This window comes from Alligator sinensis, unplaced genomic scaffold, assembly GCF_000455745.1.
Source record: "Alligator sinensis unplaced genomic scaffold, ASM45574v1 scaffold71_1, whole genome shotgun sequence".
Classification (NCBI taxonomy): Eukaryota; Metazoa; Chordata; order Crocodylia; family Alligatoridae; genus Alligator; species Alligator sinensis.
The window spans coordinates 4,805,159-4,826,564 of NW_005841834.1; the positions used below are offsets into that span (position 1 = coordinate 4,805,159).

Genomic DNA, 21,406 nt, shown 5'->3' on the forward strand with positions numbered 1-21,406 from the left:
GGTGCGAGGGCGGAACATGGACACACGACAACCTCATTTTGGATTTGAATAAAGTATGGTAGTTGCAAAAACCTGTTTTAAAATCAGGATCATCTAGTAGAGCTAAATTCACAGCTGAGCACCAAATAGAATTCTTAGCCTGTCCAGGGTCCATGAGAAAACACTAAACTAGGGTCCTTGGATCCTCTAAAGATAGGGGTTGGCAAAAAGACAAGGGTCAGCAAACCAAAGTGTGGCACATTAAGACATTTTGCTTGGCACGCCAGCCCTTAGGGAGGGTGGCAGAGGAGTTGCGTAGGGCCCAATCCTTTTTGGTACTGTGCAGCCCTGGCCCTTTCCCTGCTGTCTGCCCTGAGGCATGCATGCACCCACCACCAGAGAGCTGGGCCAGGGCTCCATGGATCCTGGTGCAGCTGTTTGCAGCCTCCTGGGCTGCCTGCCACAGCCAGCCTCTGTGCCACCTACTACAGAGCCCAGGAGGCTCCAAGCAGCTGCCCTGGGGTGCGGAGCACCAGCCCAGCTCAGTTCATTGCCAGCAATGGGTGCATGTGCACCTCTGGGCAGATGGCTGGGGCTGCACTGCCACAAGAAGGATCAGACCCCTTGCTATTCCCCTGCCATCCACCCTGGTACATCAATGTCTTACAAGTTGACATTGGAATTATTTTGGCACTCTGCCCAAAAATGTTGCCAACCTGTGCTCTAATGAGATCTTGAGCTTCTCTCTAAACTCCAATACTACTGTAACATCAACAATTCTAGAGTTGCAGATATAGTCTGGGTCAGTGCTAGGAAAGCTCATACCACTAAGCACTTTACTAGCATGCCAGCTTTTTCAGTGATTACCAATTTGTAGATAACTGCATAGTTTCAGTTCATGCTTAGTGCTCAACTAGGAACATCTTAATAGGGCACAATAAAGAGGATGGCTCAGCATTTTGACATCCAACATCAGTAAGACAAAAAAAAACAAACCAACCTCTCAAAGCGGCAATGCTCCCCTTAACCCCCCACCCCCTGGCACAAAACAGCCACACTAGTCACTCCTGAATCACTTTGCCTGGAAGTTTCAAGTATGAGGAGCACTTACATACTTATTCATAGCTGATGAAAGAAAGCATTTCTCATTCAAGAAAGTATTTAGTTTAACAGCTTAACAAACCTCTACTCCAGCAGTACTGAACAATCCCAGGGAACTTGCAACTGTCACAATGTGTCCATGATTCATTTCCAGCATCTTGGGAAGGAATGCTTTAGTGGTCTACAAAGTTAAAGAGTGCGAGCATATTACTTTAAGATAAAGCATTAGTCATTCAAAACCTCTATTCCAGTTCAGTATCAGCCAAGATGCAAGATGATTACACAAGACTGAGCCTCAGAGTTTTTCCAAGATTAATGCCAACAAAAATGCCATAGCATGTTCATGAAACCAGACCACAGGGCAGAGCGGATTATATCCTTAGACATTATAAGTTAAAGGATCAATTTGACTCAGACGTTTATTTTTCTGCAAGACTAGTTATCTGAAAAAGATAGCTTAGCTTTAAATGAAGAGTCAGGTTTTATAGAAAGGAATGTTTAATTACATTATATAGCACGTCTGTGTTAAGACTAGTGCAAATTATCAGTTGGAATTTCTTGTAAGCCAGACATTTTCCGAGCTGAGGCGGTACTTGTAAAATAACAAGTAATTTGGATAAAATCACAAGGGCAGAAGCCTTGCATCCTATAAAAGTTACTTGCATTAAGATTCGCATACAAAGAGTATAAAATAAGTCATCCATCTTAATCTAAACTACTGGTCTCATGGTTATTGGCACCCACAAGCATTGCTATGATTAAGGACATGTCTGTTTCCATCATAGACCACCTACTTAATATATTTCCAGTACCAACAGTAAAAGCTTGTTCAAGAGGAAGCTCTCCATTTTAAGTGATTTAGGAAATCAATTAGAATTTAAAGGAAATTAAAGGAAAATTAATTGATTTAGAAAAATTACCACCTCCTGCAATTCAGTTGTTACAACAATCAGAGTCAGAGGCTCAGACTATCACCTTAAATTGTGCCTGACTGTCAATTACTAGTATGACCAGAAGCCAAAAATTCCCGCCAGAGTACCTACCTGCCCCAGAGGTGTAGGAAGCTCACTGAATGCCCAGGAGGGAAAAGGGAGGAAGCCAACCACTGCAGACCAGGGGTGGCCATGGGTGAGCAGAAGGGAAATCTTACCTGCCTGGGCTACTGCAGCAGTCACTTCTACCACCATGTAATCAGGCTCCTTGTGAGCTGATCCTAGTGCCTTGTTTGCTTGCCTCCCCCCAGCTACATACATACTGGGTGCACAGCTGTGCCTGCTTTGGCAAACACTCCTCAGGGAAGGAAGCACCATTCCATTTGCCCCACTCACAGGATACATTGTTTGGTGCAGCACTGTACCGCTTGGCTCCTATGTCCAGGCAGGGGCACATAGGGCAGACCCTGTTGTGTCAAAGGTGGAATGGGAGGGTGGGTGCTATAGATAGAGACTTTTATTTATTTTTTTTAGAGCCACAAGAAAACCTCATAAAAAAAGTCTGGTTGATAAAGCCTCATGGAAAAAAAAAAAAAAAAAAAAAAAAAAAAAAAAATCACACCCCAGATTCATCATTACAAAAGAAGCAGGGCTAGAAGAGACCTCTAGAGCAGGGGCAGGTGACATGTGGCCTGCGGGCCAGATGCAGCCTGCCAGCCCATTCTATCCGGCCTTCAGGGCCCCTAAAAATTAGAAAATTAATATTTATCTGCCCTTGGCTGCCTATCATGCAGCCCTCAATGGCTTGCCAAAACTCAGTATGTGGCCCTCCACTCAAAATAATTGCCCACTCCTGCTCTAGAGGTTATCTAGTCTAATCCCTGCCAGAGGCAAAATCATCCCTCGCCAAAGCTATTGTATAGGAGCCAAAATGCTACAGAAGACTACCCTTAACCTTGACAACACAGACCTAACACCCTAACCTGCCACATGTAAAGCAGGGGAACCATGGTAGCCAATGTCCTGCTTCTATAAAATGCTGTCAGTATATTGTCAATATATGCTCAAGAGATAGATACCAAATTCTTGATATCAGCTGTCAATGTAAGGGATATTTTAATTCATGCATTTCCAGTGAGACTTCAGAACTCTGTCCTCCCAAAAACTAACTCATAGCATAACTTGGATACAAACTCAGAACATGCAAGTGCCCCTTAAGTATTCGCTACTTAGTTAATTGATGGCTTGAATCATGTCAGCTGTATACTTGCAAACATACAAAACTACAGCTGAATTCATCTAATTCCATTCTTATGCTGTCTGCATTTTCCAATCACAGACGTCAGGACAGTTTTGCTCTAATGGTTTTCACATGTTCTTGTACTACATTTTTCCCTGCAGGTGTTAAAGTGACTAATCCAGACCTCCTAACACCACACAAAAGAGTGTTTTCACTGGACAGCTGGCATTTGATAGAAGATTAACAGATCCCCAACTCCTTGCCTCTTCTACTGCTAATTCATGAATCTTTTAGATCAGCTTACCTGCAAAATGAAGGTATTATTTATCATACATCTCAAGGTGAACTCCCTTATGTTCTTTCTCTCCTCATGCTGGGTATCGTTTCATTTTAGGCAAGCATTTTACTTTGCTTGTTAAGTGAATCTGTGCCAGGCAAGAAGTCTCAACTTCTCTTGCCATGCAGCATGGCAGCATCACTTGGCCAGGGTAGGATGGCATTATGTGCAGCAGGCTTCATTTTGAGGGTACAGCAGTTTGCAGTATGTTCCAGCCTGTGACATTAGACTATTCCTTCTAATAGCCTATTACAGATCACTGTGAAGTAGATGGGAAGTAGAGAGAGAGACAACAGGAAGGAAATGAGGGTAAGATTCCCATGATGTCAGTCTGAGAGCTGTGGTTTAGTGCAAGATGTTATGAGATAAGAGTAGACCTTTACGGAGGGAATTCTATCTTGAGCTGAAAGCTTTTCCATGGCTGTACCACTGCATAGATATAAAAGTAACCAAACCACTGGACAGCCTATGAAAATAGCCCTTTGGTCTCAGAAGTGTCATTCTTATCCCATACCATGTTGTTTCAAAAAAACTTAAGAAAGAGCAAGTTTCAAATCCATTTCTCATAGCACATCACCAGTAAGAAGGCAGTATTGCACATACAAAGCACTTCATGGTTAGGAATCAGGCCTGCAAAAGTATTCATAAGAACTGGCTCAAATAGAAAGATAGAACTAAAGAGATCCAAGGTCCATTGGCTTTGAGGAAGCTACTGGAATTAACCCGATGCGCTCAAACTAGAAGTTCCCAGGGCAAAAATAGAGCACTTTCATATAAAGGAAAACTTGCCATCCTTATTACGCTCATCACCATCCTTGGAGGTTTTTAAGCTCCGGCTAGATAAAACCTTGGCTGGGATGGTATAATTGTGGATGGTCCTGCTTTGAGGAGGGGGTCGGACTAGGTGACCTCCTAACTTTCAATGGTTCTATGATTTAACTATAATATTGATAACTACACCAATATGGAAATATGGTGGCTTTCCCCATTCAGATAGGCTTTTAGAGTAAAGAGCATTCCTTTCCTCTAGCCATTCCTCTCACATTAGGAGACTTGGAAAAAGGCAATGTAGAACTATTAAAAAAGAAACAAAGTTAATATTCTCTCATTTTCACATGATTTTGAGGGCTGATGATTTAACAAAATCCACACCAAATACTGAAAACCTGTCAGCACCGAATAAAAACAGGCCGATTTAGTGGATGGAATGAAATTAGGTCCTATATGATGTGTTAGGGTAGACTCACTGCAATAGATAATAGAATATTCTGGTTAAGACTGTCATCTAATTTTACTGTTCTGTATAAAAATGAACATGTTCAAATTAAGTTAGTCAGGGCTTCTTAGACCAGAGAAGAAATTTTCATTAACAACACTAGTACTAGATTAACTTTAAAAGGGAATGAATAAAGCAGTGCATGTATTTAGTGCTCAGCGAAGGATGAACAAGATAGCTCTTTTCCGTCTTTAAGTTTTTATAGTTTTCTTTAAAATCCACTGATCCCCCTTGGGGCAGTTTCCTCATAGCTTTTCAATGAACCATTAGGACCGTGCAAGCTACCCCCCAAAAGCTAAAATATAAAATATTTCCTGAGCACACAGCTTTAATGACTTATTAGAAATAAGTGAGAAACCGAACAAGCATTTACATGTCACTTCATAGCTTTTGTAATCTGTTCTCAACGTTTTGGTTTACGGCAAATTAACTTCTAACAGTCCAGAACTTCTTCCCTCCCCTTCCTCAAATTCTTTAGTTCCATTCTTAGTGCTCTTAATGAAACAAAACTCAAATGAATGTGCAACAAAGGGTAGTGCAGCTGCAGTGTCAAGACAAATTAGTCTAAAGTACAATAAATGAAAATATGAAGAAATACGGCATTTGGGAAAGTCCGATATTTTTAATTAAATTTTGGATTAATGATTTTCAAAGTAGCGAGTTAACAAGCACCTATCAACAAAAACAAAACAAAACAAAAAATCACCACACAATGCTAGCTGTATGCAAGTTTAGAATAATGGATGTTAAATGCAGAGGATCTCAACAAAGCTTCATCCTATGCGTGAAGTGGCTTTTATGGTTTTCAAAATGGTTTATTTCAAAAGAGAAGCAAATATGGCACATACCAACCAGCTTGTAAGGCCCCCTTAAGTTTATATTTGCCAATTCAATGGAATTTTCATAGCTTCTGACTCCATTCAGTGCTAAAGCCCCCTTGAAGCCATTTTGGCATTGTGAAAAGTGCTGGTTAAACTGTCTTTATAGCTATGCAGGAATTCCCCTATGCCAAGAAAATCTGAGTGACAACAGTTTCACATTCCTTTCTTCTAGCCATTCCTCTTCAATGAAGAGACTTGGAGGAAAGTAAAGTAATGTTGTCTTTATGATCTTTACTCCAAGAGTTTATCTATATTAGGAAAGCTCCCACATTTCTATATCAGTACAGTTATTTTTCTCATCTAACTATGATACTGGTAAGAATGGCAAGTTTCCCCTATACACAGGGAAGTCAGTATTTCCAGATGTCATTGTGGCCAATTATAATTCTAGTTCCTAGTTCCAGAAAGATTGTTCCATGGAAAATAAGAAATTAAGAACCAGGTCTGATTCAAGAGTACCAGCAAGTATTTTACTATTGTTAAAACTGCAGGATTGGAAGGAACTTCAAGCATTACCAAGTGCACAAATGCAGGATGTGTTAATCCTAAACAGTGTTTATCCAGTATCTTTTGGAAAGCCTCCATTGAAAGAGATTCTACACCTTCCCTGGATAGCTTGTTCCTTTTGCTTTGTCTTACTGCTTTTACCGTAAGGAAGCTTTGCCTGAGGTGCAATCTAAAAATCAGTTTTTTACCAGTTTAAACCCATTGCTTTGTGTCCTTCTCCTTTTTATGGCAGCCTTTCAAATATTTGAAAATTGCTATGATGGCCCCTCTTAATCTCCTTTTCACCAAACTAAACATTCTATCCCTGGCTGGGTGATATAGGAACAAGGATGGGAATAGCCCACATGGGGAAGAGGAGAAAAGAAGTCCAGTCCCCTGCAATCACAGAATAAGTCTAGAAGGGTTTGCTTGAACATCTACTCTGGGTCATCCCACATTCCACAAAGCACCCCTTAATTCCCTCTAACTGGGTGCATCCATTTGAAATTAAGGCAACGTAAAAACTCCAGTGCAATTCACACTGGACATAACTGCTCTGAGGCACAGCGTCTATGCATGCACCTAGGACAGCAGCAATTTGAGATGGAGTAGAGCAAGCCCCTGGGTGGCTGAGCTGACCAGGTGGAATTTGTGCCCCCAGTTGCTGTCTGCAGGTGTGTTTCAGTGCAGTAAAGCATTCTGCCATAAGGTTGTCATGGACAGTACTATCTTATGGCAGAGTTGATTAGTTTACTGCACCCTAATACTGGCACATGTGCAGACTGTGATGCTTCACTGTGGAGCCAATTAGTGCCCCCCCCCCAAAAAAAAACATGTGTAGATGTACCCAATAAGTATGACCTTCAGTTCAAAAGCCAAAGACCTCAGAAACAAGGCTTTCCACTGCCACAGGTGCTTCTTGTTAAAGCCAGGCTCTGGAAAAAGTAATTAGAAACCAGAGAGGGATTGGGGTTTTTCCTTCCTCTACCTAGTCCCATAACCTTAAATGGAATACACTGCAGGTTCAAACCTCCTCATGTAGAGCAGCAAGCCACTTTCCAGCCTACATTTTCTGTATATAACCATCCTGTTGGATACTAACATTACCCAACTTTTCTTCTAGCTTGTGATAGAAAGGCAAAGACCTATTGAACCTCCAACCTAGCAGCTCTGATACCCTCCAAGCGATTTCTGGAATCGGTTCAGTTTTACTTCATAAATATGTATGGATGCATGTAAACAGAGTTTACAAAAAGGCAAATGGGCCTTTTAGTAAGACTAAAAGTATCTTCAGAAACAGTCCTATAGCTTGGACTTGTTTGAGGCTACCACTTTAGATTTATTTTGTAAACAGGACTGTGAAGCTTCATTTTCTGAATTACAACCCCCCCCCACCCCCAAGTTTTGATAGCATGCTCCAAGAGCCAATTTATAGCATATTGCAACCCTGAAAAATGAGGTTTATTAAAAAAATAAGAGATTACAATAGCCAATAAAATCACAGCTGAAGTAGAGTTGGGTCCTGGAAGAGCACAGCACCATCAGCAGCAGGCTAAGCAAAGAAAGTTGGACAGGGGGCTACAGACTATTTAAAAACAAAAAACCACCCAGAAAACCATGAAGGACAAAAATCCATACTGAAAGAGCCATTAAGCCATGACAGTTTTCAGGTTGAAGTGTTATGACCTGCCTGAAGCTACTCATCTCACATTCTTCACCACAGACCTAGAATACCCATTTTAGGCAGTTGAGAAAATTACTCTCTCAATCTGCTCCATTATGGTGATACTTAGCTTGAAAGTATCAATCTTTGTTCTGCACTACAACTGTGAATGGATTAGTTCTAACCTGAAGTATTCAAATAGAGAAAGTTATTCTTCTGGTTACACACAAGTAATTCTTGATGCATCCAGTCTTTGAGCTGTAAACACATGCTGTTTTCCTTAAGCCAGACCTTCATAAGAGACACCAGTATTTTAAAACACAATTTAGTGTTTTGTTTTGAAAGGAATCTTTTAGTTACTTTGCTCCTCATGGGTAGCTCAACTTTCAATTTCTCACTTGAACTTTGTCTTTCACCTAAAAACCCACTATTTTGGAGGCCACGGGGATTATTTTAAACTTCAACTGCAACACCAGTTAATGCTTAACACACATGCACATTAATATTGCTACAGTTGCCTTGCAACCAGAAGCTTGTGAAAGAACAAGATGAACTTCAACACAGGTCTGTAATGATCACACAGGTAACAAGGAAACAAAGCCACATGCACACAGGTATTTTGTATGTTCTATATCTGCAAACAGGGTGAAACTAGAGATAAAGTTTGGTTAGGCATGAAAACTGAAGGTAACAAAAGAAAAGTCAATAAACATAGAACAACAACAAAAAAAAAAAAAAAAAAAAAGAGTCAGCATTAGCACTGAAACAACTGGCCTTAAAGAGATGTATTCAACTTTCACTGGAAAAGAGAGGGGAAAAAGGTGACTTAGATACAATTCCAGATGAAATATTTCCTTGAAGTTACAGCAATGTGCGTTTCCAACTAAAATGGACATTGTATGCTGCAGAAGTATGTCCAGAAATTAGTAGCTAATACTTCGTATTCCTTTTCTGCTCCCCACAGCAGATGTATACCTGGGTGACAGTATTCTGCCAACTCTCATGAAGGCTTAAATCAGAAAACTGTTCTAGATAGTGTCAAAGTCTACCCCAGATTAAATATATATCAATTCAGTAGTGTCAGTCTCCTCTGGAACAAATGACATCTACTATATTTAGGTATGAATAGATCAAAATCCACTACAAAGTTAGACATTATGTGCAAATAATGACCGATTACAAAACCCCTTTAGAATTTTAGATCTGGCCATTACAATTGTTCACAAGCATTTCTCCTGCTGCAGCTTTGTTGCATTGAACGACTTCAGTATAAATCAGAAGCAAACTGAAATTGGAGTAAGGAAGCTACTCAATTAAAACTTAATGCCACAGAACTATTTACAATTGGGAGACAGTGAAGATAAGATAAGCAATCCCATTCAAATCACACTCATACCACCAGTTATAAGCATTAATCATCAATTTTCCATCCTTTACCTCTTATAAAGGTTGAAGGCAGGGCTGAGTTGCACCCTATAGACCAATTCAGAAATGCATTAGGTTTTAGTAATCAGCTTATTTTTTCAGATAAGCAACAGTTTGCTTTTCAAATTCATGATGGCTTATGCATCTCTGCTTTGCCTTTAGATTAACACAAATAACTCTACTATAAAGGTGATGCTATGTTTATGATTGCTAAAGGAGAGTCTGGCTAAATTAAGTCTTGTACACTTCATTAGAACTTATAACTGTGGTGGCATGACTGCAAGGAAGAGCATTAGAAATGTTTAGGAAGAGGTCAGCGTGATGACTCACACATTGCTGTGGCCCCAGCTATGCTATATTACAAGCCTCTGTTTCCTAAAGATGTAATTTTGTGAGACTGTTTGATAGTCCAAGATATTTGTGCAAAGTGGAAGCCAACTTTCTCCTAAAATGCAGGTAAATACTCAGGACTGAAGCTAACAACATACGGTATCAGCCATTGCTTATGCAGGATTACCTTTTTCTACTTTGAATGGAAAAAAAAAACAAAACAAAACACACACCCTTCGTTTCCCCCATCCCAAGTTTTTTTAGGTGGTAAAAGTAAGCGAGTGTCATGTTACAAGAGGTTTATTCTAGGACTTTAAAAAGAGATGCTCATTTGCCATGGGGTCACGCTTTTACCATATTAGCCATTCTGTCTCAAAGCTGGGATTTAGGATACGTACCATAGCCAGTTGTGGTAGCGAATTTCCTCAACAGATTTTTGGTTCCAACATTGTTTCCTACTGTAGAAGCCAGCACCTAAAATCCTTTTGGGAGTGGCAGAAGGCAAGACCCAGCTGAGCCACCTTGTTATACCAACAAGGGAAAAGTTGAATTGCTTTCATTAGCATGTTGGCCCTCTGTCTCCATTCATAAGTTATTGTATTCTAGTTACTATGCTTTCTGCCAGAAGAAAGTGTTTAATATATACAGGCATTTTAAAACTGGCTTATGCCAACAGCAGCTACATGCATCCTGTAACAGTTGCAAGTCCTAGACATGTCCTATAATACTTTGGAAGTGCTAGGAATTTAATACAGACAACTTATATAATGGATGCAGTATCTTGATTTTAAAAATCTCTAATGTCAGTGTAAGTATAATGCAGGAGACATGGCTGTGCTGCCCATTTCTTAGGTTTGCTGGAATTTCCTGACTGGCACCAATTACCTCCATTTTGTATATGGGTAGTAGTATATACTATTGGTTGCATGTTAAATCTCTTCCCCTAACTTTATGGATCCATCCTTGACTGCATGTAACCAGGAAGAAAAAGAACTAGCAAAGAAAATCCCCAAGTGAAGCTTTGTTAACAAAAACCTGTCCTGTGGCATAAGATAAGCTTCATTACTCTATCAGGGATTGATCAAACTCACAAAACTAACTTCTTCCTTATGCCCGTACTGAAGCATAAAAAGTTTACAGTATGAATTTTACACACAGAGATTACCATTCCTTCTGCTTCCCTCCATTTCTCCAGGTTTTTTCCTGAGGAGGTCCCAACTGTCAAAAATTATCTTGGCTGTACACCTCAAAGACTATCTACTCTACCTCCCATAGAGTGCAAGGGGAAAGAGGGTCTTGAGTCCATCCAAGCAGGAAAAGAGGCTCCATGTTTGAGGAAGTGCGGAGCACTCAAACTCATTCCAGATCAGGCACATTCAGTGACTTGCTGGATGTGATCACCAAAGAGTCTTTGTCTTCCTGTTTGCAGTCTTCAGGGTCTATTTTTCCCCCCAGCATCTTGACTATAAAACTCTCCTCTGCCAACTTTGAGTGATCACAGAACTGCTGACTTTAGGGATCACCCCAAAGCTGGGGTTTTACTGACCTCAAACTAGAGGTTCACCAGAATCATGGTATTTGGATCTGGACAGCTAGTAGCACATCAGGAGAAAGATTTTTTTAGAACAGAATTTCTACTTAAGGCTGTCAAAGTGCAGTAGAAATGTAGCTGTATGCAATACAGATTAAGTGTCAACTTAAAACATTTGACAAGTGTCCAGTGCAGAAGGAGGGAAGAGGCAGCACTGGAGGATCACCTGCATCTGTGCTGGTTAGCTTGAGTCTACAGAGGGTCCTGACATTCTTCACTGCAATTAAATTAAAATTGTTCTTTGTTATTAAGCCCCAAATTGCTAGTTGCAGAAGCAGTCCACTTGCATCGTCATTGTGTTAACTATATTAGTTTGTATGTCAGTATATTTGAGTGCCATTAGCCCCCTGTCCAAACATTAGCCAGTACAAGAAGTTCTTGCCAAGATTTAAATATTCAGAGAAGAAACATGGTTTTGACCAGAGTTTATTACATTACCTATCTTTATTTGTTTGTTCTGCTTGGACACTCATTGGGATTCAACACATCCCCATCCAACCTCAGCCTTACTGAGCTAAGTTTTCAGCTCATGCGTTTCAGAGTCCTTAAAACTAGGGGTAGATTTAAAGGTCACATTTAAAAAAAACAAAACAAACAAAAAAGCATCATGCACAACTCAAGTGCGTGCAAAAGGCATTGCTTTATATGGACTAGCCTACGGAGTTCTAGCACTACTTAATATAGTTCAAGTATATGAATGCAAATATACTACTATATAGTGACCATCACCACCACACTCCTATTTCAGAGACAGGTGCCAAGGAAGATGCAATATATAATAGGTACAGTAAATTCATATTTAGCCACAGTTTTGTGAAAACTGGGTTTGAGCCCTGCTGTAACCAAGTGATAAGACATGTTGCTTAGCTTACAAAATGAATGCTGCAACAGTTCAGAGGCCATGAATTAGATTTGCAATACCCCACAGTTGGAGTGTAGTATGAGGAACCCATTAATGACTTGCCTGTTCTGGCAAAAGTTTCTAGTAAGTGCCCACACCATTTCAGAATGTAACATTTATTATTATACATTTCGAAATCTTGAAAAAAAAAAAAGTTAAGCAATTCTTCTCTGGAAGAGGCTGGAATGGGGAGTTGTTGCAGGAGACTTCAGGGGACTGAATTTGGCAACCCAGGAGGGTCCTTTGTAGTTTGACGCAATTAGTGCTGTGACTCTTGAATTCAAGAGAAACCCATAAAACATTTTTTAGATAAGAGTAAGCTTGGAATGCTGTTTAAAAAAAAAAAATGCAAGCTTTTAAATTGCAGATTCTTAGCCATAGCTTGTCAAACATTTAGCGCAGCTTCTACATATTTTAATCTGTATAACCTTTAAAAATAAGACTTAAAGGAAGTAAATCTGTCAGAAACGAGAGAGATCCTAAAATGAAGATAAAAATAGTTCTAACAGTGGATAGTCCTGAAAGAAAAAAAAAAAAAAAAAGGAAACCTAGAGAAGCAGGTTAAGGTTTTATGGGCACCTTAAAGCCAGAGTTCCTTATCACAGCAGCTTACTCTGCTATCTGTATGCAAACAGGAGCTTTCTAGTCATCCTGACCTTCCTACCCAATTTAGACAGTGATACTGGGCACTAATGTGTGTTAAATGTCTCACTATGAGGCGTTGTTTTTTATTGAAAAAAAAAACAAAAAAAAACCAAAAAATAACCAAAAAACCCCCCAAACCAATAATAGTCAGCAATTTTATTATCTCAAGAGAAACAACCCCATTTGATAGACAGACACTTTATGGGAGAAAAAAAAAAAAAAAAAAATCTATAAAGAACATGAAATTTTATTTTATTTTTTTTTTTATTTATTTTTTTTTTACAGTTGAATGGAGGTTTAACTTAAAACATAAAAGTGTTAATAGGAAGCAATTAGAGACTCTTAGTAACTCCAACAAAATAACTGCTATTTATGGAGAACACAGTGTAATAAGAGTGATACACTGGTATTTTAGAAACAAAAGTAAGTTGATGCACCTTCAGAGAGTCACTAACAAAAAGTTCAACTGTATACATTTCCACTTTACACCCTGAAACCAAGACAAGTTAAAAAATAACTAAAAAACCTGCAGTGGCCAGTATAATAAAAATTTAAATAGACCTTGGTTATATAGTTCACTATTCTGACTAATGCACTGCCCTAGAGTAGATATTTAGCAAGAGTTCTCTGTAGTGGATTTGAAAAAAGAAAGGTATGATTCTACCTTTTGGTCATCTGAGAAATGGTTTGTGCTAGTGCTCAACAACTACCATTTGGCCTCTGATTTTCTAACAGCATACTGGCAAAGGGGTTCTTGATAAATATATTATTTTTTGGTTGGAACAGTGACTTTAGCTTTCCATTGCAAACATCCGTAGTTAAGAAGTGCTAGTGAAAGATATGCAGTCAAGTCCATCATAAGCACTTGTACCTTACACAGCTTCCACTGAAGCTAGAAAGTGTTCACTCTTGGAAGGTCCATTCATCTGTACCTATCAGGTCTACAAGTTTCCATTACCAGAAACTTGCAGCATCTTTAGAAGTTGCTTGTTTCATTTAAAAATATTATGACTATGACAAATTGCAATGGCTAGAAAAGATTCATGATTATAAAGTTATGCAAAACATTTAGGCTGATTCCAGGAATTATCTGTAGCCAACAAAACACTAAAGCATGCTGTTACCTTCGCTGAAAACTTAAGTTGAAAGGCAAGCACATGACTCTCTCTCTCTCTCATCAGGTCCACAGGAAGAATCATTTGACAAGTTATCACACAAGTTTCAACAGATGGAAGGGAAACTTCCTAAATGTTCATTCAAAGCCAATTCACATGTGAAATTTAACAGCCAAACAAACCTGAATTTCAAAAAGAAGCACATTAGAATAGTCACCTTTCTGGTACACATTTGTTCACTGTATTCTTTGGAAGTTTACTTAGCCCATAATGCCTTCCACTTGTGAAAGATCATTGCTGTGAAGTGTCAATTTGACTAACAGTAAAAGACAACTACTAATGTACCAATTCTCAGTGTAGAATTATAGTTATTGAGATAATTTTGACATGACTATTTAGGGTTTGCCCTGCCAGTGCTGGCCATAAGACTACATCAGTTACTTTACAAAAGCACGTGCAGTACTTTCTTCAAGATAGAAGATGGGGAATAGTCAACGAGCCTTCACTATAAACCCACTCCTTTCAAAGTTTGGTTACATCTGTGTAAGGGCCTTTATATGAGTTAGAACTAAAGCTTTTCTTGCAGCACTTTAAGTGCTAATTCAGCTTCTGTCCACTAGTTACCACTACACTGCCTTTCATGACAGATGGATTGGGTCTCAAGACCTTAGTTGAACCAAACAGATTCTCAAAAAAAAAAAAAAGCAGCAAACAAAAAAGAACAAAAAAAACCCCAACAAAAAACTCACTTAAGTCAAGAGAGGGAAGGAGAGTAGAAAAGAATAAGCGACCCTTAGAAGCTACTGTGGGTAATGATTGTTTAAAAAAAACAAAAAACAAAAAAACAAAAAAACTTTCCAGCAACTTTGGAAATAAAAGGGAGGGCAAGAGGTCATGTCTCTCCCCCTCACTTGTCCCCAGTCACACTCATGACTTAAGCTATACATGTATGACAGACTGGACACAGCAAGTTGAATCTCTCTCTAAGAGGAGTTAGGCATGAGCAGGGATCCTGGTTTCTCCATTTAAAAAAAAAAAAAAAAAAGTTGCAAATTCTCCAGTATCCCCCGCCCCCAAATCCACGATTAAAGTGAAATACCACTAATATATAACTCCACACCCCTGCTGCTGCTGGGCAGGCAGGGGGTGCCTTGCCAGAGTGGCACAGGGCTTACAGCAGCAAGAAGCTTCTCCATGCAGCCCCGCTCTGCTCTGCCCACCGGGTCCTGCTCGCTGGGCTGTGGAGGAACAGGGGGGAAAGAAGGGCAGTAGGGCAAGGAGCCCAAGCCCGTAGCAGGCAGCCCATCCCGCACAGACATCTGGGGGGCAAGCGCCATCCTGCCCCCTGGGACACCAGCCTCTACCCCCAGACAAGTCACCTATGGCCCCATCCCGTTCTGCACCAGGGCCCTGCGGCTGCGCATTCTGGCCCCAGGCCTCAAGCCCCATATACCACCCAGCTGGGCAACAGCCCCAGACCAACTCCTGCCCCCTTCCCCTCAATGGGGGCCTCAATTCCTGCCCCCCCAACTTACTTGTGGGAGCTGCTCTCCAGGCTGCCTGGCAGTCTTGTGCATATACATGCACATGGTACCCCCTGCCCAACTGCCCTCTTCCCCGCCCCCCTGATATCCCCTTGCAGGCCAGAACTCTGCCAGCCTGCAGAGAGCACTTTGCAAAAGTGGAAAAATCCACACATTTCTCCAGTAAGATAAATCCACTTCTCTCAGTTCAAAGGAAAAAAAAAAAAACTAATTGTTTTTCTGTTTTCCCCCTGGGGAAAGCAGAAAACCTGGATCCCTGGGCATAAGAAATCCATTATGAAGGTCTTCTTATACAATCAATCATCAATATCAGGAATACATAAAGCCTTGCTACTCTCCCTAAATTGGAAATTCATTGTGTACAGTATAATGGCTTTTTAGACTATAGGTAGCCAAAAGGCTATCAGAATAGCTGCTTCAATTGACCAAATCAGATCCAAGAGGCTCAAGTCTTTTGGAGTTGGATCATGCTGAATTAACTAACTCAGTTCTCAAAAGCAGGATCCTTGCCATTTTACACATGGTAGCCAAATTAACAGCATGAAGAACACTGAGAACAGCATCCACTTAAAATATCATTTTCAGATAATAGGTTAAATCAAGAGTAAACAAACAGCAAGTTAATGAACTCCAGAAGTTACATAAACCTTAGAAGGTACAAGAGAGGAGAGATGAATAGGCAGATTGTAATATGCATCAACTCCCATAAAGTGACCTAGAAACCATCAGCACAAGTAACTCACTTGAGAAAAATGGATGCAAAGTCAAAGGCTCCTTGCTCCCTTCCCTCCCCACCCCCTACAATACTGAACAGATGATAAACCCCAAAACCAAAATTTAAGAACAACAACGTGTTGCACATAAAAATTAAACAGTCCTAGAAGTGGTGGTGGGAGATAGGGCATTCATTTTTCTCCAGTTGGTTTAAACCGAGTAATTGATAGAGCTAGATCTATGTGCATCACATAATTACACCACCTTTTTTTTTTTTTTTTTTTAAATGAGAATACAAAGTGTGCAGCCACGGGATTTTTAGGATGCTACCACAGGGACATACTCCCACCTCACATCACAATCTAATTTCCACTACCTCATGACTCACTCTTCTTGAAAGATATAGCATAATTGCTTGTTTGTTACAGAGGGGCAACATATAAACAGAAAGCCACTGGGATATTTAACTATTTGTAAAACGAAACTAGATGTTACCAATAGGGCTGAGGGTGTTTAAATCTATCATGTTCCAAGCTTCCATCAAGACACAAAACACATATAGCTGCCACGTGGCAAGGGATAATTCTATCTTTTTAAAATGCGTTTCCCTGAAGCAGCGAAAGTGCTAATCAGCCACTGTTAGTTAAGGAAAAAAAAATCCAGGAAGCACCTTACTGAGAGAGACAGCAATTCCATCCAAGGTTCTTCTACTGGCTCAGATTTTCAATTGATAATCCTCTAATTTTTCTAATGCCATTGTTCAGATGTCTGTTTTCTAAACTTAAATCAAATCTGTCTTTTATAGAATGGGTTATCCATATGACATTTCTAGTCCTTAAAGCATTTTAATGGTTTGACAAAATGTTTCTAGCCCCATCAGTTATAGGAGACCCAAAAAATTCAAATGATTCCAATTGTCTCTTTCTTACACTGTACACCAGTTGCAAGTCCAATTTTATTTTAGCAACCAGCAAGGTCACAAGCCACTAAGCTAATACTTTACATGCCAACTCTCACAGTGAGGGTCCTCAGACTGGCATATCATAATCTACTTCAAAATAAGTATTGACTTCAGGAATATCTTCCATTTGCAAATGCTAAAAACCAAACACCTACACTACTGTAAGACCTCCATGTAAACAGTCGCTGAAATTTTAATGTACGTTTCCAAGCTTCCAACAATTTCACAGCTGGAAATAAGGGTATCCCCGAAGGCCTCAGAGAAGTGAAGTCCTCCCAACCAATCACTGGCCTACAGACCACAGTTTGAGAACAGCTGCTCCCTACTGTTTGAAGACCAGATTAACCACCAAACATTTCCACCACTGGAAAGCAGGATCAATGCAAGAACCATGTGAACAACAAATTCAGAGGCCATCTTTAAAACGCTTATTCACTGCTGTGATGAGGTTATTGCTAATGAAACAGAACACAACTAAATGGCTATTGGGCAGTCTGTTCACATGCCACAAAACCACAACTAAGACGACAGCATCAATGGATTTTAGGGAAAATACTCCATAGGTTTGTAGAACAGCTAGTTTAATAATGGGCACCCCTCTGCACTTTCGTGCTTGAATCCGATAGTTATATATGGCACTCAGGAAGGTTTTTACATGGGACCAAGTTGTTTGCATACCCAACATGGTTAACTACAGTCACTGAATGCTCTCAAGTGGAAGAGTATGATCTGAAAAAAAAGCCCCACACATCTATAATCTAAAGCTTTCTGAATAGGTTTCTTTGATAGCCACAGAAAAAAAAAAATCGAAATGAGTTGAGTTAAAGAAAAAAAAGCCAGAGTTCTTCAGTTCTCTGAAGAGAGAATGAATTGAACTGTGATAATAAGTTCTAGGGTCCAAAGCAGACTGATACAAGATATACAGATATTCTGATGTACAGTTCTTACTATTTGTCTGCCTGTTAATGCTCATAAAATTTAAGTGATCATATGAGCATCCTTGATATGAAGGCAAGGCAAGATTCTGATGGACCTGAAAATAAATGTATTAAACCCTTTTCTCACAAATGCAAGTCAAACCTACTGACCACTCAAGTTCCAGGTCTAAAGCATCCAGACAAATTGAAAGAATATTTTATTCATTAAGATCCATTTTCCATCTCTCCACCCGACCACAAATCTTAAGTGACCCGATAAAAGCACAAATGATTTTTAAAATGGAAGAGAACCCCCCACCCAAAACCAAAAAAGTATGTTCTTAATTGAATCTCACATGAAACCAAAGTAAGCCCAAGTTAAATACTTATCAACTTTGTTACTGCTGTAGCCATGAGTCTAGCTGGGTTTTCACTTCAAATTTTGCCATAAAAGATAGCACACAATGTACTGAAGCATATGTTTTACATCCTGATGTAGGACTAGTTTGCACCCCCTCTCCCCGGGCTGGACTGAGATCTGCCTCCAGAAGTGGGGGTTAATGCAGCTGTCTCATGTCCTCAAGAGGACTCTATACCCTGGATTTTGGTCGTGGTCCCTGTGCCTAGCTCACCCCACCCTCAAATTACTTATTCCTTTAGGAGCCCCACAGGCCTGAAAATGGCTTTGAAGGCCAGATCCAACTTGCAGGCCATGTTTGACACTTCTTCCCTATATGATCACAACCTGCAGTACTTCATGACTGTTCCAAGAATCAGAAGGAAAGGTGGATCACTTGCAAACAATCCTTTCAATCAGTTCTTGAAACTCATATACCACAGTCACTTGAATATAGATGAAGTTGCCTCTATACCTCAATTAACATGTACAAAAAAGCCCCTCATCTTACACGTGCACAGAAAGAAGCCACATTAAATGTACTGCCCATCTTTGAACCACTACAAAAAAAAGACAGCGTTTGCTCAGTAATGGAAACCAATTATGAAGTTGATTAAATGCAGTCAGCACTGAGCACAACTAACACACATTGTCATAGGGTGCAAACATGCTGATAGTAACCATTTTTGGGGTCCTTAAAGACAGAAAAAAAAAAAAAGAAAAAAAAAAGAGGAAGGGGGCAGGTGTTCCCTTTGCAGGAAACTGGCACCAGGCCTGGAGATAGTGCAATACCAGAATAGCACCAGGAGGGCCAGACCCTGCCCTGACACTGTCCTTGGCACCATAGATGCTTGATCCAAGCCAAAAGGCCAAGATACTGATGGGAATGTTTTGTTTTGGGTTTTTTTTCCTTTTTAAAGAAATTTCTCATGTTCCAAGCCAAATCAAGTCCAAATCTAGAAGTCAGAACCATAAAAGTGGTCCTACAACCAGCAAAAATCCTCCATTGCCACCAGGGGCTTCAGATAGTTCCAAAGTCTTTTGGCAGGCATCCTATGTGCAGACCCAAGCACAGGTGCCCTTCAGCCAAGCTGAAACTTGGGTGCCCCCAAGTTTCAGCTGCCCTCAGCCATATGGCTGCAGAAGCAAGCTAGGGAGGAGCCTTCCATTTCCATGAAGTGGGTTTTAAGCCCCAACACCTCAGCAGGTACTAAACCATGCCAGAAGAATTATGCTTAAGGAAAACTGCCTTTATGGACTCAGATACATAGTGTTCCCCTGCTGATGGGAAACTACCATTAAGGATAGGCTAGTACACCCCATCTAAATAATATAGTAGTGCTCATTGAACACATTCCCCCCACAACACCAACTTTCCAGTCATGGTGAGCCACCACACTGAATGCATTTTGACTTCCCAAAGCTGAGCTGTACCTCCCCCCCCCCCCCCAACACCCTTAAAGGTTTGAGAAACATCACCAAATGGGGCCTCAAACCATGCATCCAGAATCCCTATCAGCCCCTCTCTCATCCTGCTGCAGGCGAGTACTGTGGCCACGCCCTCCATTAGGTGAAGCCAGACCAGGCTGCCCTATGCCTCATTTGCAGAAAAATTATTGTAAGATCTCATGACAAGAACACCTAGTTCCAGTCACGAGTGGGGGACCAATTAGCACATGGATCCTTTTTTTTTTTTTTTTTTTTACCGGGGGTGGTGGTGGTGGTGGGTGTGTTCGTGTTAATAGTGGATTGACAGTACTTAAATCACTAAAACTAAGTCAGCAGTTTCAACAGCTCATCTCAACTGCCTCTTGTATACTAGAATTCTGAAGACAAAAAAAAAAAAAAAATTGGATATTGTAAATCACTATGCAAATAGTCAACAAAACATTAAATCAGGAGTAGATGCACATTTGTAGTATCAGGTCTAAGTCAAGTCATATGCACAACATGAAAAGCTTTAGTGTGGGTTAAAAAAAAAAAAAAAAAAAAAAGTTAAATTAATGCCTCCCCCCCCAACCAAAAAACCCCAAACAAACAACACAAAAAGGAGTGATTTAGTTAAGGTCTCGACCTGAATCTCTCTTAAAACCTTACTATAATCAAAAAGATTCATCTTGAACAGTAAAGTAAATCTGGAGACTTTACAAGACTGGTATTTTCAGTCCCAAACTTCTATAAAGTGCTACACCCCAGAGGTACTAGAACCAAGTACAGCAACTGCACATCAATATATTATACCGACTTCTCCTTGAGTTCTCATTTGTACTAAGTGGCTTTAAAAAAAAAGCCACAAAACCTCATAGATTTTAGGTACTTGATAGAGAAAATGATCCCTTACTTAAAGAATAGTCTACTAAGTACATGTTAGATATCTATCTTCTTGCTATATCAATATAAGAAGAATTGCCTTCAAAAAAATTAGACCCCAAACTTAAAGCTCTGCATACATGCTTAAGTTTACAGCCTGAGTAGTACCACAGACATCAGCATAACTACTCATAGAAGGTTATGCACCTGGATAAATCTCAAGAGCGTCAGGGCCTTAGTCTCTTACTATACAAAAAGACTTTCAAAAGCATTATAGAACAGGAGTCAAATGCTTTTGCTTCCCCCTTTTGGTTAGTTGAAGAGAAAGCTGATCTAGAAGAATAGCATGCAACTAATTTCATAAAAATAATGGAGAGCTTAAGCTGAAAAAAGTTTTGAACAATTCTTGCATGGCAGGAAAATAGAGCTGATGCCAAACCAACCTTCCTTAGGCCTGGAACTTTCAGGACTGCTTTAGAGAAGATTTTAGTCATCAGCTTCTGCCAATACACTAAATTTGAGATTTGTCCAAGCATCAAAACGTAAAAGAAAGACCTACTGGTTATACTGAAATACAGTAATTGTTCACTTATATGAAAATGCATGATCTGAATCATAAGGGGGAAGGGGGGGGGGGGGGGAAAAAACCCCCTCCTCCACG

General features: G+C 40.1%; 1 protein-coding gene across 1 annotated transcript in view; it reads right to left on the reverse strand.

Annotated features, from left to right (window-relative positions):
- Positions 1-21,406, reverse strand: part of RDH10 (retinol dehydrogenase 10) — a gene marked incomplete at its 5' end in the record, with an annotated part of 30,250 nt that overhangs the window by 4,845 nt on the left and 3,999 nt on the right. The window contains one exon of the mRNA XM_006015299.3: positions 1,163-1,261. Within this exon, the coding sequence (XP_006015361.2) occupies positions 1,163-1,261 (99 nt within the window). The remainder of the gene's footprint in view (positions 1-1,162; positions 1,262-21,406) is intronic.